Raw genomic sequence first — 22,080 nt, forward strand, 5'->3', positions numbered from 1 at the left:
ATTATCTTGAAGTGGGTCTCTCAGATACAATCCACATCCAGACCACAGACAAAATATTTTTCATCCCTCTACACAGCTTCCACTTTGATCCAGGCTATTTTCACAAATACTCCCTCATCCCGCTCTCACCTACCCATTAGGATTGTCATAGTTAAAACTCCAGTCATCATTATCTTCTTCTTTGACGGTTCTCATGCACACACACTTAAATACCAGGACATTTAAGTGTAGAATTCAGTGCACAGTTCGGCATTGCAGGGCTTACATAAGGTCATACCATTTATTTTCATACAGTAACTGCTCCCTTCAACTCAATTTTCCTCTAGTTTTATGAACATAATATCTGCATCATTTTTTGTATTATCAATTTTTTAATTAGCCAGTCAGGTCTGGTGTCTCTGCAGGTGTCCATCTTCTGTCTTAATTCTTACATTTTAGTTATAATAACCCTTGTATTAAATAAATGGTCCACTCTGTCTTTGTACATTGCATAACACAGGGGATTCATAATACATGTCTCAGCTTGCACAAATCCCTGAGTTATTACAGAGTTTTGTTCTTATATCGCTCCAGAACAAAACTAATAGCTGAATTTGGCTCTGCTTCCCCCCTCGGATCTTCCCAGTAATTTTAACCTTGTGTATCTATCAATAGATTAAAACCTCAAAAGAAAAAACTGTCTCAATAATGAGCAGATTATTTTTCCATTTCTTAAGTAAATACTAGAAATGGATTTGACTTGCAGCTACAATTGTTTAAAATTCTATCTGCCTTTTAGTGGGGAGGTTTCTGTTTATAGCGGGTTGGTGTTAGTGTTGAATGAAGATTTTTCCGTAGGAGGAATAAACTAGTTTCTTTTCAGAGCTTGTCTCCTAAGGCAACCGAAAGCCAATCTGTTCTTCACATCAGTTGACAAATAGTATTGCTTTCACAGAACGTAGTATTTTTTAGACACACATGCTTTCATGGCTTTGGCAGGGGATTACTATTGTTATTTATACTCCAAAAGATGTTCTGCAGATGGTTAAAGCCACATCAAGTGTTTGCACAAGCTGATGGACTGCTACGTCTTTCCTGCCAAAGGCTGCACCTCTAGCTTGATTTCTGTCACATGATAACCATAACAAAAGCCTTTTCTGTAGCTGTGACTATTAACCATTTTCATCAGGCCTACACAGAGAGCAGTATCAGTTTTCTCTATTTTCTTAGACTACAATAAATAGTTTATTAATGTCACAGAAATCCATCCTTTGTATCCAGGAAACTGGTGTTTCAATAAAGCTCTCACAAACCCTGGTAGAGTTTAAAGATGTGGCACGTTCAGTCTCCTAATGGGTATTTATCTGAGGTGGAGACTTGATCTGTTCAAAATACACCCACCTTGCTCAGTCAGACTTCACTAAGGTCAGTTCAAAATGTAATTAGAAAAGTAGGAAATTTCTGCCTTTTGCACAAAACTTAGTAAATAGAGATTTAATAGAAGTTTTCTCCCCTTTTGAGAGGATCAAAATAAACAGCTCCCACCTTCCTGGCAACTGTCCATACAATCAGCCTATAGAGGTTCTATGGGTACCATCATAGAACAATTACATTTCTCTTCCAGCTGAACCACTGTGCACTGAAGGGTGGAAAACTAATGGGTCTAGAATAAATAGGTGGGACAATATTCTGCTGCTGAATGGGAGGAGTTATCTTTAGAAAGGTCATCCTGGAAAATCTGAACTGTATCTACAGCCAGCTACCAACAAGAGGAGTTTAACTCAGTGCTAGCCTTCAATAAGTACATAAAATGTTACCAGGATAAAGCCTTTTTCTTTCTCTGTGCACAATATATACTTGCCTCAGCATATCAGAAAGATCAGTAATATGTTTCCTGCAGACATCTAAGACAACTCAGTCTTCACCTACTTTTCACCTACTGTCACAGAAACTCTCAGCAGGTGTTGCAAATTAGCTGCTCTTCTAATCCAGCTTCTTTAGTTTCTCAAACTGAAATTTAACAACACACTAGATGACAAATGTGCATACTGTAAAAAGTAGCATCATAAAGCTGCTGACTGAGTTAGCTACATTAGCACATCCTTCTGTACAATTTACCATTCTTGAACTTTTGTGCAGATCCTCTATAACAACCTTTTTACCCTTGACTTCCATGCTGTGTTATGTCAGGTCTTCCTCAAAGTATTTTTTATTTATGTCCAGATGAGCATAGAGTGTGGCACAAAAGACATGATTTGTGGAGAAAATGGCACAGACTACTAGATGTTAACACTGTATTGTGTTGGACTCATTCCAAACCCACACTGAAGTAGCTCAAGTGTGAATTCAAGAGCCATTAGAAATTGCAGCACCTTAGGCTTATTCCCAACACACATCTTTCAGAGTAGTTTCATCCAAAAAGAATCATATTGTTCTCCAACCTCAAAAGTCATCCATATAGGTCTGCAGCACCTTTTAGTCACTTAAATATGCCTATTCTTCTGAATCACATTGGTTGCTGAAGAATAGCCACATACCAGTCTGGAGAAACAGAATGTGCTGGGATATAAACCCAGTAAACAGAGACACTTTCTTGGTCTAAACAGTTCCCTGACTTGTTTCTTTTACTAGGAATCACACAAACAGTTGCAATAGCAGTGCACAGGGACACTGGGGATAGCAAGAAGCAACTGGAAAGGAGGAGATTGGGAGGAAGACCGCTTTTATCATTGACAGTACTACTTTAATAAACATCAACTACTGCTAAGTGGAGGGAAAAAAAGTGCTTTGGAACTTAAATATACTTTATTATGTATATTGCTGGCTTTTCAGTAGTAACATCCACATCTGTCTTTGCAGGTTGTAGAAAGATTCCCCTGCTCATATGCGCACACTGAGTTCTATTTTTAGTATATTAATGAAAACAGTTCTGTCATCTCCTCTTCTACAGTGACCAATGTCTATGACCATTTTGTTGTTTCTTCTTTCATCACATTGTTCATGAGTTCTAATCCTTTTCCTCATTGAAAACAACTCTCACTCAAAGTTGCAAAAGCTCACATACAGAGTCCATTGACTTAAACTTGCTTAAGAAAAAGAGGATAGATTAAGATGACATAAAAGAAAGAAATTGTTTGCTGTCAGGGTAGTGAGGGACTGGAACAGGCTGCCCAGAGAATCTGCCCAGTCCCTGCAAGTGTTCAAGACCAGTTTGAATGGGGCTTTGAGCAACCTACAATCTAGGTATCCTTGCCTATAGCAGGAAGATTGGAACTAAATATGATTTAAGGTTCCTTCCAAATCAAACCATTCCAAGATTCTGTGATTTCATCTACAAATTTTCATCCTTGCATTCATGCCTATTTTATAAATATTAAATAAAAGAATTTTAAAAGAGATCTCAAAGTATGAGGCTAAACTATAGGAACTGCAAGGCTCCATAACCATGTGTGCAATTTATGCTAAATGTTATTTTCAAATATTGCAGCATCAATACTCTTTATTAAATTATCCTATTTTTTCTTCTCATTAGATACCTGTCAGTATCCGCTGAAACAGTTTCTCAGTTGCTAAATGTGCTAAATGTGCACCATGTGTTACAGGTTAAAATTTTTACATTAATTTAAAATTAATTACCATTTATTAGCTACCAGTCAAAAAGCTTACAGGTTTGTTTCCAAACTAGCAAGTGCTTTCTCTAGGCATTACAGCTGTAATAACATCCAGTCTTCCATCTCTGGATATGTCTTCACAGAAATCTCCAAAAGTGGCACAGAAGGCACAGAATGTACTGGAAGCAGTACATTCAAAGGACTCAGCACTCTGCTCACACTGTTAAACCTCATATCTCAACAGAATTCCCCCTAAGGAAGCCGCAGGGCTTCTGGTACCCCAGATAGCTCATGAGAACAGGCATGGCTGTTTGTGCAGAGCACTGCGTGAGCTGTCTTGCCCAGAGATCCACATCTGGGCCTACCAAGCAAGAAGCTTCCTACACTGTGGGTGAAACTGGGTGAAACTGGAATTCGGAGAGCTTTGTGGACCAAAGTAAAGTACAATGCAAACACAACTTACTAAATGGAGTGATTGTTATTGACCAGTTCAAAAGGATCAAGAATGAGATCTTGAGACCCCACTCAAAGCTAAAGAGAGCATAGAAAAGTCCCTGTGAGGAGACAAGAAGGCACAGAGGATAAACCAAAGAATTTCACTGTAGTATTACATAGACTGAAGTTCTTGTCTTTTCCACCTTTACACACTGGAGCAGAACTCAGTAATATCCAGAAGCAAGGATATATGATAAGGGAGGATCCAACAGAGAACATATTTCATAGTGGGAGACACTAATTGCTGTTCTTCAATTTGAAAGAGACAGCTCAGGAATGTGTAACAGAAACTTATTGATTCTCAATTGATACTGAAAAGGAGAACAGGAACCTTCTGAAAGTAGGGGACACCAAATCAAATTAAGAGGAAGCCGGTTTCAAATAAACAAAAGGAAGTGTTTCTTCAAACACAAAGATAAACAGTGTAATTCCTCACCAGAGGACATTGCAGATGTTTAAAGTTTACATGAATCCAGGAGAAAATTGTTCTTTCTAGTGGGAGAAAAGTCCATTGAAAACTACTAAATTCACTGAAAACACATCTGCTGAGATGCAGTCTCAAATAAGTGAAGGCTGGAAGAGTACTGTACTTGCTTACTTTGTCCTTACTCTTGTCCCCAGGGCACCACTTCAGGTTATCATTAGAACAGGATGCTGAGCCTGATGAACCTTTAATCTGACCAAATGGGCATGTGTAAGTAAATTAAACAGTGATAGATCTTGGGACCTGGAACTTGGTCATCTATATCATTTAATTGATAGACCCCAGCTGTGAAGGTTTTTTGCAGACATTTCAATGAGTCCAATTAGCATTTCCTGATATAATTCCCAGGCAGAGTTCAAAAGCTAGGGACAATTTCCAGCAGACACTTTTGATTAAGCCCGTTTCAAAGGGCAAGAGCATTAAACAACAGGAAGATGGCCATATCATGCTGAATATCACAGAGCTACTTGATAAGCCCTGGTGATGTTTAGCTTACTAGGATGCCAATGAGCCTGCATTTATTTCAGGGAGAGAAATAAAAGAAAGTGCAAAGAGGTATCTAAATTGTTACAAGATGAGAAAATCTTGTATACTTCTCTTTACAGCATTAGGAGACAAGTATGAAGAGTCTTTTTTCACATTTATATTCAGCTAGTGTAGCACTCAGTCTTACCTGCATGAAACAGGATTTCAAGGATTTCAAATATTCTTCTCCCTGCCCCAATAAAGCATCTGCACTGATGGTTAGCACAGGTAAGAGACAAATTTTAAGCACAATGGCACAAACTCCACTCACCTCCAAACAAACCAGGGAACAGGACCCTAAGTCTATAATGTAAATTGCACATTCTTCCATTACTCCAAGGACATTAAGACCGGGTAGTCCATGGTTACACCAAGATTTGCAGTTTATGGAATTTACTCTTCTAATCTTTTGCTCAGACTGAAGCATTTCTAGCAGAAACTACAGCTCATAAATAGAAGCACTCTACTAATACACAGTGTTACTAACTGCTTAATTGTATTTTTTAGCATTTTTAATCATAGACCTTTGTCTTCCATCTATGCAAAATAGCTTCTATTTTTCAAGTAAATTGGAAGCTTCCCCAGTACTTGAGCCGTCTGGTTTTATCACTGAAATTTATGTTACAGACATTAGAATACTAGAAAAATAATGGCTAGCTTCAAACCAGCATGCTAGACCTAGGAAAGGTGACTCTTTCTCATTTCCTTATGCTTATTTAGGAAAAGCATATTGAAGACTGAAACAAAAGACTACACCTGGGGACACCCTGGAAGTTTATAGCCCTCTATGTTCTGGAGGGATCGAAGGTAGACAGAGGAGTATTTTATTAGGTGTGACAGAATGAAGTAGAAAATGTTGAACCTCCGGGAAATCTTCTTGACACTAAGATCTATTAGGAATTGTCTTCTAAAGGAAATAGATGAAGCCCTATTTCCTGGGGGATAATTCAAATTGTACTTCGGAAAATAGTAAATATATACAAAGAACATCCTGCGTTTAGAAGAAAATTGGGCAGATGAAATTTTTTTCGACATTTAGGCTGGACAAGCCCCAGACTCCTCCTCTCTTCTCATATGTATACACAGGCTAAAGCACAATTAAGACATGCAATATGTAATGTAAAAAGGATGGAACTTTGGAAATAATAAACAACTATATTTATAGTTTCATTCTCAAAGTTTCCCTTATTCAAATACATATAACTCTTTAATTAATATCACTTTACTGAGAAATATTAAACACAGAATTATAGTAAAATAATAACTTTACCAGAGATCAAGTGCTTACAAGTACATATCACAGCACACAAAACTGCAACATAGCTCATGTCCAATGACATTCAGTTTTGAAATCCTCAAGTGTGAGAAAAAAGGGAATATGTTTAATGAAGGAAAAAATCTTCCAAGTCTTCTGAGATATCAGCGAATCCTGTGATTTCATTATATAACAGCACACCTTGCCTCTCCGACTTAAAACACAAAGAGGGATTTTATACTAGCATTTTGAAATAGTTAAACAAGGCAAAGAATTTAGCCTTGCTCTCTGAAATGACTCCCAGCTCTGTGAAATTACCAGTATCTATTAGTGACAAACAAGTCATGTTTGCTCAGCTTAATCAACATGTAAATGTTTTGGCTTTTCTATCACCACTTTTTCAAATAAAATTCAAATTTGTTCCACATATACTGAATGCTAAATGCTATTGAAATCTATATGGAGTTCACGTTTCATGTGTCCCAGAAAATTGAACTCTCAGGGTTCTAGCTCATTTACATAAATAATCATATCTGTGAAGTGTACTAATGAAAATACATATTCTAACCAAAATTGTACACAAGACGACAGAAAAAGTGGGGGACCTGGTTAAAGAGTACTAACTGGAATGACCAAAGGAAGCAATAACCAGGAGCAAAGAGAATTAATTACAGATTTAAAAATAGGAAAAAGGTATCTTAGAGGTTATTTGTCTAATTTGGGTGTTTAGGGTGGACATTAGACAAGTTCTTCACAGAAGGAGTGACTGGACATTGGAATGGGCTGTCTAGAAAGGTGGTGGAGTCACTGTCCTGGAAATGTTTAAAAAAGGACTGGATGTGGTACTTACTGCCATGATCCAGTTAATAAGGTAGCGCTAGGACATAGGTTGGACTCGCTGGCCTCAAAGGACTTTTCCCACCTAGCTAACAGGCACTGGGCCGGTTCCAACCCCCAAGTGATGCACATATTTCTAATATCAAAATAAGTTATAATAAATAAGATTTCATCCTGTGCAATTTCAAGATAGGTCTGAGATCCTGAAACCTGCAGAGGTTAAAATCCAGACCCAAACCTATTTATCAGGCCAGATTGCTCAGGGCTTGCCTTGAAAACCTCAAGGAAAAGTTGCTGCTGGAAAACCACCTTGGGCAACTTGTTCCAGAGCTTTACGGTCTTATCACAGAAAACTATTAACTGGACATTAAAACCAAACAAGTATGTATGTTCAAAAAGAAATGGTCTTGCTAATCTCTATGCTTATTGAATTAGAAATAAATGTAAGGGATACTTTGCATAATTTTGATGCTAATAACAGAAAATTACTAAGTCACTTCAGATAATCTCATCTCGTGTGTTTTCATGAAGCAAGCCTTTAATTTATTCCCTTTTGTGTTACCAGGATAAAAAGTGCATACCACTGGAAGAGGAAATTACTTCTGTAATAAACAACAGTGTTAAAATTGAAAACCCTTTCCTAATGGCTACACAGCATCTTCCTTGCTGCATTTCCAGCCCACTGCCCTGCATGCGCTACAGACACACAAACAGACCATTTCCTTCCTCCTTTGCAGCAATGTCATGTATTTGAAGGCTGTTCACATATTTTCAGCTGACTCTACACTAAGAGTAAATCATGCAGTCCTTCCTCAAAGGTTCTGTATTCCTGAACACCAATCATTCCCAGTGCTTGCCTTCCAACTGATGCCATATCAACACCAAATAGCACTTTTTAATAGGACTTTTTAATTAGTGTTGTGGACAATACTTCACTTTAGAACATCTTAGTCTTTCAGTTGCAATTTCATTTTTATTTTCAGGCTACATCTCTGACTTACCAAGAACATTCTGTATTTTAAAACTTTGTTCTAGTTAATATCAGTACCTTCTGATTCCTATCATCATGAAATGTAATAGTCATATTTTCTATCCCATACTGTAAAATTAAAATTCTAAGCAGTATTAGAAGGAGAACAGATCCCCATGATAGAGTTTGCCTACTTGGCAGCAAACCAATTAAAATTGCTCTCAGCATATACGTTTTCAGTCATGCTATAAAAGGGTAAACCAATGTTTTTGTTGCAGTTACAAGACTATCACATAAGAGTGTCATTATCTATGTAACACAAAGAAAACAGAATACAAAGGAGAACTAAAATAAATTCATAGTGAGAGCATATTTCCCTTGGAGGGAAAACTTGCAACATAACACCTGCACTTCTTGAACCACTGTTGGCTTTTGTAAGAGAGAACCAAGTTCAGCCATGACTAAAAGCAGAACAAGACTTTTGGATTCCTCAAGAAGAACCAAGTGTGGCAGAGAAACCCTTAAAAAGCATAAAGAAATCTCCCTCAATAATTTACATTATGGATGCTTCCCATAAGTGTAATGTACAAAGGATCATGCACTGTCACCTCAGCTGTCTCTGTCTCTCTGGTGTCCCCAAGGCTTGCTCTTCCAAAGCAGAACCTAATACAAAAACCCAACTATTTTCATTTGATAAAACAAGGTATAAGGCTGGGTTGGTTTCAAGTATCCAATCCTAAGAAATTATGGGGTCACTGAACCAAAAGTAGAGAGAGGATGGTTCATTTCCATGTACCTCTGCAGGGAGTCTGGAATGGCAAATACCCCAGGCTGAGGTAGCTGTGCCCCACCCTCGGTGATATACAAAATAGTGTGCGCAAAAATTTTGTTCCTTAATACGCAATACTAGGTAAAATTTTGGGTAATAGGAAAATTTTCCATTTCAGGCTTTGTAATCATGTTTGTTACACACAAAGTAATATAGCTATTTCATTTTGTGTTGCTATGTAAAAATGCAAACGTGTTGAAAATTTTTTTTATACTGGAGTTTAGTAGCTGAAACTCTACATTGTTATTCTTAAAAAATTATTTGAATTAAAGCTGAACTGAATAACTGCTGAAGACCTACTTCCCATAGCCTTAAAACACATGCTTCCCACACAAATATCATGTGTACCTTCTGATGAGATAGCCCAAATTAATTTTGAGTGATGACTGGTAAACAAAGAACCTTCCACTTATATTTCCTTTAATTTGAAGGGCAGTTGAATGCAGCATTAATAAGAAATAACAGTAAACATAATAATAAACACTGGGAGTATTTTTAAATGGGACCTTTTAATTATCATTTGAGTTTATGAGACAGAAAGAAACAAAATAGTCTAAGCATACTGGTTTAGTTTCCACATAAGAAAAATGTAACTACCAGTGGTTGGGTCATTTTATTTCTCCTTTAAAATAAGGGAAATCAAGCAAAGAGAGTGGCAGCAACAGCTGGAACCATGTGCCTGTGCTCAAAAACAATTTATTCATAAAACTCAAGGAGAGCACAGCACAGCTGCAGAGCAATTATGAGGAGGGGAAAAAAAATTAAAAAAAAAAATCTACAAACCCTTCAGAACTGATGAATGATGATACTACCAAGGAAATAAGATCTGTCATTGGAGTCAGAAACACTCAAGCTTAACAAGTGGGTTTTTTCAGAGGCTGAATCCCCACATTATAAATGTTAGTTGCTATGGATGCTGGTTTTTACTTCTAATACTTCTTCCTTCTTGGCTACTGGGATACTACCTCTTAAAAAAAATCCACATTTTAAATCTGCTTCAATTCTGTTAATCCATAGGATGCTTTCTTTAAAATATGAACACTGGAAAGCTGTCTGACACTTCTGAAGAGGTATGGTGGGTGAGTGAATATATCCATGTTCAAAGCAGCCTAACTCACAAATATATTACACTTTTTTAAATTCAGAAGCTGCCATCTACTCTCTGTTTTCATCAGTCTGAATATTGCCAGAATAGCAGCTTCTGTCATTCTTCATCTTTATAATATATAAATTCAGCAGAAATGCTTTTCTGCACCCTTTTTAGACAGTGGGCTGAAGCACAGAGAAACTGCTTGTTTCAAGAAAAGATTCTTATTTCAGGTTGCCTAATCCAGACCAGACAAAACTAGTGAGAAACCAGTAACTAGGCATGAACATGGTTAAGAACTGAAGTTACAACCACAAAGTATCACCACTGTTACTTTAATTCCCATTAGACAAGCTGGTGTCTGGCTCTTCCTTCCATTTGTACCTAACACACTTTTTTGCCTTTGATTGATGACCTAGGAAAACTTACCTGTCAGAGATAACATGAGAAGATTGGGTTGCATCATCTGATACCACCCAACGCTGGCATTCTATCAGCCAAGACAGCCTTCCACAAGGCCAGTTTAGCTCCCATTTTAGTACAGGCTATTGAACTATTTCCTGCCACTGGAGAGGTTCTGTTTGTTCCTCCAAAAACTTTTTCTTAGAGAAAAAAAATATCTAAATGAAGCCCTGATGACATTCAGCAAATACATAAAGAACTTCTTTCTTCAGCATTTACATGTCAAAAATGTAAGAATTTTATGAATTAAAGGGTTAAGGTAGACAGCCAGAACAAAGCTCTACGTGGTTGGCCATATATCATATTGTTAAACCAATAAATTACACGGACAGAATAATTTACCTTTTCACCTTCTTCACCTTTACTACCTGGAAAGCCACGTTCACCCTGGAACACAAAAGGATAAAATACAAATCTCAAACAAATATTGTTCAAGTAATTGTATTCTTTAAAATAATTTAACTGCAGTGAAGTTTTATGAGACAAAAATGAAGTAATTTGGATCCTGATTATCTCTCATTCAAAAAGGTGTGAAATGTCTACAAAAAAATGATATGGCTTTCCATAGTTTTGTCAGTTAATAGGAGACATTTATTTTTCCATTAATCCGAAGGGATTTACTCAGATTTAAAAATTCTCAACTATTTATTGACTCTATACCTGCTTATTAAGGTACTTCTATTCATCTGCAGAACCAATTTTAATACATTTATTCCTATTAATACCTTCATTTTAATTTTTAAATATAACTAGTTGACTGTGAAGGTCTCCTACCCAGATAAACTGAAAAAATATACAGATATGATTTATGAAAAGAAAACTAATTTCTTTCACTTTGAAAAGCGTATGAAATTACCCAAGTATTAAAAACAAACCAAAACAAAGAAAGAGAAAACACAGAAGGGGTGAGTTTTAAACTATTAACTCAACCTCAGGTTATTTTAGCAGATTGAATTCTTTGTTTGATGGTATTTCAAAAAAAAGGCCTATTATAATGGTCTTTCCAGCTCTAATTTCCTAACTTTAAGCTCAGAAAAGGATCACAGTGCACAATGTTACTATGTTAACATCTTCATCAAATGCAATCTGCAGTCTGTCTATATTATACAAAAATAACACCGGCTCTAGGTTTTTATTAATGTATACTTGCATGTTTTGTGAGACATACAGAAGACAGATGGGCAAAATCATATACAGACAGCACAAAAATGACCTAATTAAGAAAATGAAAACTTTTTCTTTCTCTCTCAAATCATCTAGCAGGAGATAGTTTGCATGTCATTTCCAGCCTCCAGAATTCAGTCTCATGGCCTCAGTGCAACACACGTTATTTATACATCTGTAGACGAAAAGAGTGGAAAATATCCAAAGGAAAGCTTATGGTGTTTTTAAAATTCCTTTAAAAAAATTAGAGCAATGTCTAAACATCTTTCACCCTTCAGAGAGTATAATTTCCTTAAATAGAAGTTTAAGGTTTAAGTGAGGTTAACTAGAACAGCTGGCTATAACTTGCAAAATTTGTAGCAGCATTTTGTCAAATCTTTCAAGTAACATATCATGTACTGATCATATACTACACACCTGGGAATTGAATTCAAAGCTTTGGAGGTGTACAGACATATAAATTATCAAATAGTTCTGGAGTTTTCATCACTTCCTACAGTGGCTGCCTTTTACTTTTTTCTTTTGGAGGGGGTGGCTTATACAATCAACAGCTCAATTTTAGAAGCGAGCCCATGGACAAGCATACAAAATGGTATCTAGTGAAATAAACTTCTGCATGTCCTCACCTAAAAATGAGAAGCTAATTCCTGAAATAATTTACAAATGTATATGACTTCTGTTAGGTTCATCTAGTTTCCTTTTTTTTTGTGAAAAGTCATGTCAGATATTCTTTTGAAGCCCCTTCCAACCTGCGTTGTTCTATGATTCCCATTCCTCCCCAAATGCTGGACACACAACACAAACACTCTAAAAAATTTGTGGAAGTGTTTTCTTCATTTAGCTTTCCCATTTGTGTTTTTACTCAATCCCAAATTCATTATATGAGATCGAGTCAAAATTTCTCTAATTTTAGCTTGTATTCATTGCCTCTCATCCTTTCATTGCTCACCTCTGATAGGAGTCGACTCTTGCTTTTCCACACCCACCCAGAATTTGCAGACAGCCATGAGTCTGCACACCACCCACCACCCCTCACTTTCCAAATCATCTCACCTTAAGGCTGAACAAGCCCAGCTCCCTCAGCCTCCCCCCTTACATCACGGGCTTCAAGCCCTGGTGATCTCGGTGGGCCTCTGTGGGCTCATCCCAAGGAGCTGCTCTTTACCCTCTCCAGTGAGCTCCAGAGTGGATGCAGAGCTCCAGATGTGGCAGCACAAGCACTCACCAATCACTCTTCCTGGTCTGCTGGACATGCCCCTGCTAAGGCAGCCCAAGATGCCTCTGGCCTTGTGCAAACAAAGGGTGTCCAGCAGAACTCCCAACTCCCTTTCTGTGGAGCTGCTTTCTAGAAATGTGGCACCTGGCCTCTACTGTGGCATAAGGGTATTCCTTCTCAGAGGCAGGCCCACATGTTTTTCTATGCTTAACTTTAAGAGTTCTGTGATAGCTCATTTCTCAATATTGTTCCTTCCCTACCTTCCAGCACACTGAGACTACTTCCCTGCATTTGATAACATCCATAAACTTTCTGAGAATCCTATCATGCATGTTATTAATAAGGACATTAAATAACATCCAGTATTGCCTCATGGGTATGACTCTTGTTATTAGGGAGCAGTCAGACTGCATAGCATCATTCCACCTTTGACTCCAATCTTCCACCCACTCTGTTGTTCATTTATCCAGTCAGAACCTCACAGATTCTAGTGTAATTATGTGTCTGAAGACTAGGCCAAAAGCCTGGCTGGAATCAAGGGATACAACACCCACTGCTCTCCCCTAATCCACACTGACAGCCATTTTATCAGAGTAGGCAATCAGGTTGGTCAGTGTGATTTATCCTTGGTAAATCCATGCTGGCTGTTCGCACTGACCTTCTAGTCCTTCCTCTGTTCAGACATGCTTTCCAGGATTTGCTACATCATTTTTCCAGGGACAGAGATGGGGGTGACTGGCCTGCAGTTCAATGGATCCTTGAAGATGGGCATGATATTTGCTTGTTTCCAGTCATCAATGACCTTCCCTAGTAATTATAAGTTTTTGATAATGACAGAGGGCAACCCTGCAGTCACATCAGGCAGCTGCCCCAGCACCTCTGGATGCATAACGTTTGGCATTGTGTAAGCATCCCAGTGGCTCAAGTGCTCCTTAACACTTCTGTGGCCAGAGGTTCATCATCACATTCTCTGCTAACATGCGGGAGGCCTGAGGGCAAAACTTATTAGGGAAAAACACAAGGTGAAGAATAATTGGGTAGTCTCAGCCTTTTCCACATCCCCCACCCACTAAGCAGCAGGTCAACCTTTTCTTCAGCTTTGTTTTTGCTGTGGATGCAGTTAACAGAAGCTCTTAAAACTCTTTTACTCATTTCAATTCCAGAGGAGTTTCTGGTTTCCTAACTCCATCACCACATGCTCTGGCAGTCTCTCTATGTTCCTACTGGGTAGCTCACCCGTGCTGCCACTGCTTACTTTCTTTTCTGTCTGAGGTCAGCCAGAAGCATCTTGTTCAGCCATGCTGGCCTTCTGCCATACTCACTCAACTCCCTGCATAACAACAGGGAGTGCTCTTGGGGTTTTAGGAAGCTGTCCTTGAAGATTAACCAGCTGGACTCTGCAGATTTGCAGGACAGTTTCTACCATTCCTTGGCTTCCTCTTTGCCAGACTCAAAAAATTTTTCTCCTTGATACTTTCCTCAGATGTCTTGTTTTCTAGGCCCCTGAACATAAACTAATTCCCTGCTGGACCCTCTCTGGTTTCTCCACATCTCTTATGGAAGTGAGGGTGAGGGACTCCCCCAAACATTACACAGCCTACCAGGTGCAGCACCACCAAGCAAAGAAGTGAAAATATCTGCCCCTGATCTGCTAGGTGCAATTTTAATCATATAATCCAATATAGGGACTATATAAGTAGGGGAACACTGTTAGCTCATAATTCAGTCTCACGTCTACATCCCCATAATTTTCAGCAATGTTGCCGTTCAACAAGTCAGTTCTTGCCTATAGCAATATTAGTGATCAACAATGCCTTATGTTTCATAAATAGCCCAGATTTTTCTGCACGTACGTGAATTAAAAAAAAAATCCAAATTAGAGAAAATAAGAAATATAGACAGCAAAATGTAGGTAAAGAAGTTTAGGAAATTTCCACTTGACAGTATAAAAAATATAACAGTATTAGCCACTAGTAACTTAATTCAAAGAATACAAATAAAAAAGTGAAATTTAAGAAGTAGCACATTTATGGCTGACTTAAATTCTCCTTTATGTGGCCAGATTCTCATATTAAGTTAAGCAAAACATTTTACACAGATCTTTCATGGACAATCATTGATTGCTTGTCCTGATATCACTGAAGGATTGCTGATATCATTTTCAGTGTTTTAAATATGCCTGCAGTACAAGCCAGTGGGATCCTGGCTTTGAGTGTAGAAATGGATAGACTGTGGTAATCTTGTTGCTGAACAAAATGCTGGCTACCTCATCTGCAGAAAATAAGTTCCTTCCTTCCTTCCTTCCTTCCTTCCTTCCTTCCCCTTGTGCTATATTACAGGAAGTGTCTGCCCTAAAGATACACAAATTGCATCAAGGTCATGTTGCAGAACATTTTCTCAAAATTTTAATAACAACAAAATAATGGGGATTTTTTTTGTTTGGTCTCTTAACTTGTTGAAGCAGCAGAACTATTTCCCCTACAATTTTCTAAAAGGAATTAGCTGGACAGCCATTAAGATTTAATTCCAAATATTTGCAATTAAAAGCACCTGCAACCAACAAAAAATCCGACCGTGAAAAGAGGCAATTTTAACAAGTATTACAGCAAGGTCTATAATAAACATGTCTCTTTTTGCAGGTTCTAGCCTTCCTACAATATTCCACTTCTGGAAAGGAGCAAAATGGAAGAGTGGAAGAAAAGCCCTGTACAGTTTGAAGAATTGAGCAACTGGTATTAATGCAAAATAATACTGCTGGGCAGGTTTGTACCACAGCACCACATGTCCTTTCTCTTTTGAAAGAGAAATAAATAGTAAAGTTCCTCTGTCACATTATATAACTGAGAAACTGGATATGTAATTCAAGTACCATTTATGTAGATACTGGACAGCTGACAAAAAGGATGTTGAGACTGCAAATGGTTAGAAGGAAACTTTTTTTATTTGTTCGGGTATTTGTTTGGTTTCTCTTCTACCTTGGAGCCAGTAATACTGGGTTTGCCAGGAGCACATACTAAGGCAGTTTCCCCCTGAAACAAACTGTACACAGACATCATTTTACAGGCCTGTCTCATGACTGAGCTAAATTAAGAGAAAAGGGCATCTGGACATGTATTGCCTCTCATTCCTTTTCTATGGAATAGCTGAATTAATTTCAAGAGTTATATTTTTCTCCTATCTTGTATTTGGTTAATATGTTTTTCACTTTTAAAATAATAGTCCATTAACAATTACAGGTTATCTAATTCTGTAGCAGATACAGCTGTAGGTTGCTTCAGACAACTAGACAACAGAATTTAGAGAATTTTGATCACATGAAAAGCTTTCTCAAGCTTCATTTCAGGCCCTGTTCTGAAGAACACAGTCCAAAAGGCAATTGCATGCTACCCAAGTATTTAAAACCCCAACAAGTGTGCAAAGGCTTCCTCTGTCTCCCCAGTACCTATTAGGCACTAGAGCACACAAGGATCTACCCTTAGACCATTAGGTCCAACAAGGAGCTGCATGCACAAGGCAGGCTGCTGGTTTCCAGGCTCTGCTCAAAGGGCCATTCCAGAGCTATCCTTCATCTCCAAGTGCCCAACTTACACAGCAGGGAGAAAGGCAAATCTTGATCCTCTGCAACCAGGCAGGCTTGCCCTACTTCCCAAGTGAATGTTCTATACAGGCTGTTAATTTACTGTGTCCTCTAACCCATGTCTTAAAAAAAGAGTAAAGTAAGTCATCTGTACAGTTGACTGTGACCCCTGGCTCCCAAATTACTTTCTCCTTACACTGCCCATGAAAATTAAGGATCTGACTTGAACTTGCAAATTCCATTCAGGGAAACAAGATGCTTAAAAGTTACATACAGAAACTGAGCATAAGTAAAACCATACATCTAGTTAACCAAAAATATTTTTAAAAGGTTACTGTTCAAACTGAGCAACACAGTAAACTTTCTCCTCAATATTTGAATAAGGAGTATTTGAAGAAAAGCAAACCTTAAATCACGAACTTTGAGTTGAGAGCTAGACAATTCAATTCTGCATTTAATATATAGCTTTACAAGGAAAAGCTATACTTAAAAGCCTAGTGATATCTCATTTCGAATTAAAACATAAAAAATTGCAGTAATTTCCTTTTCCATTCCTTCTTAGCAAAGTGTATTAAATAATTACAGACTCAGTGAGAACCTGGCTCTGCCACTCAAAGCAAAGAATCACCCTCCATTTACAGATTCATGAAATACACCACCATGAGTACATTAAATTTTTTGTCATAATTAAACTATAGTTACTGAACTGAATTCTGGTAGAATTCATTTCTGCTCATATGGCTTCTAATAGGAACTTAGAAGTCTTATTAAAAGAATCTAAAATGAAATCCTTTATCCATTCCATTCATGGATCTGATGTCCTTGACAGCAGTTGGCCCTAGTAACTTGTACACCACCCAGTTGAGTTTTCTGTTCACGCCAAAATTCACCAACAAAAGAAAGTTTTGAAAGTTCACTTGCTTGATTCCAAGCCAAGCAGGAGACAAATGACTCAGAGACACAAAAAGAACAAAGACAAAGGAAAAACTCCAAGCTCTCTTAAAAACAGAAAGAGCCAATAAAAGAACGAGCATTCATCAGAATGATGCAAGTAATTAAGCAAATAAATACAAAGCCCTCATGACATACAACAACTAAAATAAATCTTAAAATAGCTTGCTAAAATGACATTTTTGTAACTCCACTTATGGCACAATTTCCAACTTTTTCTTTCCAGCTCCTGTCTATAACAATACATGGGAAAAAGTAGAGGGGAAAAAAATCTAATTAATCATTACAAGTAATTGTTAGCACTTCATTTTCTCTAGATTTACAAAATGGATTGTGAAAAATTCTTCATAGTCTGCTACCAGATAATAAAATTTCACCTTCCCTGCTATACTAGATCACTGTAAACTAGAAGAACACCCCCAAAATACAATCACAGATTTTTTAATGAAAAGAAGCCATAGATCTTTTGTCTTGCATTGTTTAATCAGTGCTCTACAGATTATTATTTCTTCATGCAAAAATCACTTTTACATCAATACCATCAGTATTGGTTCTTATTAAATCTAAAATGATTGATGTTGTAACTGCTTTAACTGTTTTGGAAATGTGTAATGTATTTATATACATAGTCCTTAATATACTTATAATTTATTGAGTTTTTCAGTTTATAATTACACTGCAACAACTTATAAAATTAGAGAAGAATTCTGAAGGCAGAGTAAAATGCTTTGTTACTTTGTATGTGTGTACATAACAACATTCTTAGAATAGATTTACATCAGTTTTTATACCTTGATTTCCACATTTAGCTATTTCTCCCTCCCAAATAAAGAATTTCCACACTAAAACATTGAAAACAATAAAAGCAGAGGCTATCTTAACATACAGGTATATGAACTTTATCAGGAGTCTTATCTGCACTGTGAAATAATATTGGAGCAAAAAATTAATTAGGAATCACATTACCTAAACACACACACACACAAAAAAAAAAAAGAAACCAAAAAAAGAACAAGTGTTGAAAGAAACTTTTATCAATTACTTGGAATGCGTTTTGCTATTTGGACTATTTTAGGCACTAACAAGATTTATAATGGCAAACATACTGGAACTTCATGAGATTCTTTTCAAGGCTGGGAAAGAGAAACAATTACTGTAAAATACTTTAAGTATTTTTCAGACATGGTTCTATGAAATTAAAAACAAACAAAAAAGAAACCCAGAAAAAAAAAGCCACCAAGAAGCAGTCAGATGTTTCTCCATTCTCAATATGAAAACCACACATTTTTATTTTTAAATTTACTGGGGCACTGCCAGTAGCTTGATTTACTAAATAGCCTTGACACTCCAGGGTTACTAGCAAGGAAACTCATCTTAATAGAAGTAAAATCAGCACGGTCAAACACTAAGTAGTGTTTTGATAATTTATGGATATGTGCCTTCCATTAGTCTAAGTATGCCAGACCCTTGGAATAATCTAATAGCCTGGTGTTTTAAAATGAGGACAACTATTTTTAGCATTGCAGAAATGGAGCGGAATGTTCAACAATTTACTGTCAGTGGGCTTGAGCAGCATCCTCCCCTGTGGAGCACGTACCCAGCCAGTGCAGAGCCACCAGCAGGGACAGAGCTTTGCCTTCAACAGATAAAAATCCCACACCAATTACAGTCCATTATATGACACCTTTCTTAGCCTACTGGAATATTTCCTTGTTTATTTAAACAGGCTCTTGTTAATGGTCTGGATCACCTGGTAGAATATTAGCTATGTAAAAATGTATTCAAAACATATTTTAAACTTGCTCCATGAATTTCCTGGATTACTCATGTCAAAAAGTTTCTGCTGAACATTATGACATTTTGGCTTCACTGCATCTACCAAGCCTTTCATTCCCTCTTGGTTACTGCTGAGCTACCAGCACTTCCTGAGTTCTTGCTCACTGCTATCCTTGTTGCAAACTTGATCCGTGTGAGCAAGAATAAGATCCTTCCTTAAAATAACCTGATGAAGAAGGGCTTGTGACAGGTAAATAGTTCATTTCCTTTGCTCTGTCCTGCTTCCACAGTGGAGCACATACACTGTGGTTGGGCCACGGGGGTCAGGGCAGGTCAGGGGGCTCATGTTAAGTAACTGCCCAAGAGAAAGGCAAATGGCAATAACCCTACTGTCTTATTTGCATATTATAACACAGACTGAGTTCAGAAGGCACCAATTCCTCATTCCCATCACTTTCTGTTACCCATCTTTGGGACAAGACTGACTTGCCTATTCATTCAGGCAATTGGATGTTAATATACTCCAAATTAAATGACACTTGAAAATCTAGATTTTGATGCTTTATATTCAGACTAAAGAATCAGCAGTTGTAGGCAGCTCAGAGCATCAGACAACATCGCCACAGGGCTTCTTACTCCAGACTGCACTCTCCTTAGTTGGCATTGTTTCCTTTTTTTGCTATGAGCATGTCTCAAAAACCATGCAAATCACACAATATCTATATTCAAATACATAAAGCATATCTATACTCAAATACATAAAACATATTTTCATACATAAAGTACGTAAGTCAAAAGTTTGTTCCTATATTTTTCCTCAAAAACTATTTCCACCCAAAAGAAGAAGTCAGAGAAATTGCTCTGAAAAACCAAAGATGAAAGGATCACACCATTAATTGACATGCACAACTACAGCCAGGTATACTGCCTTTTTCCTTTTTTATTTTTTTTCCTTTTTTCTTTGGTAATTAACAGACTGAAGTCTTTGGGACATATGTCAAGGAGTGGTTTACGTGCCATCAAAAAAGTATCAGCAGAAGCAGAGCCTCTGCTATCAGTAGGTCTTCTTTCTGCCTTTGCCAATTACAAGTGGTATTCACTGCTATTGCATGTCCTTGAAGAGGGGACAACTTAAAAATACAGTGCAAACACAATTAAACATGGGCTGGATGACAATGCAGTTAATTTGATCTACAACATCATACACAGAACATTAAAAAAATGCAAATAAATTTCACAAGAACATTTCCTGTAGAGTAGTGAGAATATGCAAATAGGATTCTGGCTGAAAAAATTCTCAAAGACTTAGAAGTTCCTATAGATGAACAGTTTAAAAATTGAGTCTAGCCAGTTGAATATTTCCATTATGTGAAGTAATACCATTGAAAAAAGTTTGAAGCTATCTTTTAGTCAAGGGCAACTGATAGTTTATTGCAACTATGTTTTTTCCCCTTACAGCAGCTCTGTCAAAAGGAAAATTGCCTGACCTACACCATCTATTAATTTACTGCTAATCCAACCATAACATAACATTAAAGCAAATCCAAATCCTATTAAAGTTTCAACAGAGCTGGAAAGTATTCTAATTGGTCTTGCTCAAATAATATTTGAAATGTAATAATACTAAATGTATGTTAAAAAGCATTATTCAATATGAACATGTTGCTGAGGACTTTCAAAAATAATATAATATGACTATTATTCTGAACATAATAGTTGGACCCTCAGGTTTATAGGAATGTAAACAGCATTGGTCAATCTCTTACACCTCAGAAGCTATTCTTTATAAGAGAACTATCATCAACATCATCTTCATCAGTATACAGTTCCATAATCTGAAGGAGGCAGGAGGCAGATTGTCAGCTGCTACAAATGCAAGTTTAACTAAAAAAATTCAGACCCACAGACCATTAAATATTAACTTCAATGTTTAACCATACAGATATGAATGCAAAAAAAAACAGTAGAAAAAGCAATTATTTAGGCCGAACCAGAGACAAATAGAACTGCAGACAGACTGAAATTTCTAGTCTAAGAACTAATTCCTATCATCATTTTTCCTGAAATGCCGTATTATCAGTGTGTTTGTAGCTGCAAACCTCTTTTGAACCACTGATAAATAAAACAAGGTACACTTTTCATGTCTCCACTTCCACATAGATTTTTAAGGCTTTTCCAAGAAATGTCTCTCCTCACTTCCAAAACAGTGATTTTGACATTTACTGTCAAAAGACAGACTTTTGGAGACAGATTAAGAGGATATACCAACCTATATAATAATAGGCAATTGCTATATTATTAAGACTAACCGGATATATTAAGACTAACCCCGGAATCAGCAGATCTACTGTCAGCACAGGAGCCCTGGAGCTGCTCCCTAAAGGTAAGTCACCATTTCCATAAATTCTGAGCGGTTCTGTGGGTAATGATGACATCTCAGCCTAGTAGGGTTGTAATTTTCCCTTTCAGGCCTTTTCTTAACCTCTTTGAGGCTTATTTCCCTACTCTGCATACCACATCTGGGATGCCTGACTGAAAGCAACTTGTCCGCTATCTGAGGGACACAAATTTTTGCGTGAGTTTTTTAACCATTCTCCATTAAAGCCTAATGTTTATTTAGAGAATCAACACTACTCTGATACCCATTTCTGCAGCTGCATTCCTTTCTCATTCTGTGGTTCAGCAGAAGTTCTGCCAGTACAGTGTATTCTAGAGGGTGGTATTTCTCCTGGCTGACAACACTGGCAGTATAACCCTGTCACCACAGAGAGTCATGCATTTTTCTTAATAGATCCTGAAGTCTTACCTCTTTCCAACTCATGGATTTGATACCAGAAGACAAAAATGTTCAGACCAAAGTAT

General features: G+C 37.3%; 1 protein-coding gene across 1 annotated transcript in view; it reads right to left on the reverse strand.

Annotated features, from left to right (window-relative positions):
• Positions 1 to 22,080, reverse strand: part of COL19A1 (collagen type XIX alpha 1 chain) — a 179,437-nt gene that overhangs the window by 101,496 nt on the left and 55,861 nt on the right. The window contains exon 11 of the mRNA XM_059468666.1: positions 10,877 to 10,921. Coding sequence (XP_059324649.1) covers positions 10,877 to 10,921 — 45 coding nt within the window. The remainder of the gene's footprint in view (positions 1 to 10,876; positions 10,922 to 22,080) is intronic.

This window comes from Ammospiza nelsoni, chromosome 3, assembly GCF_027579445.1.
Source record: "Ammospiza nelsoni isolate bAmmNel1 chromosome 3, bAmmNel1.pri, whole genome shotgun sequence".
Classification (NCBI taxonomy): Eukaryota; Metazoa; Chordata; class Aves; order Passeriformes; family Passerellidae; genus Ammospiza; species Ammospiza nelsoni.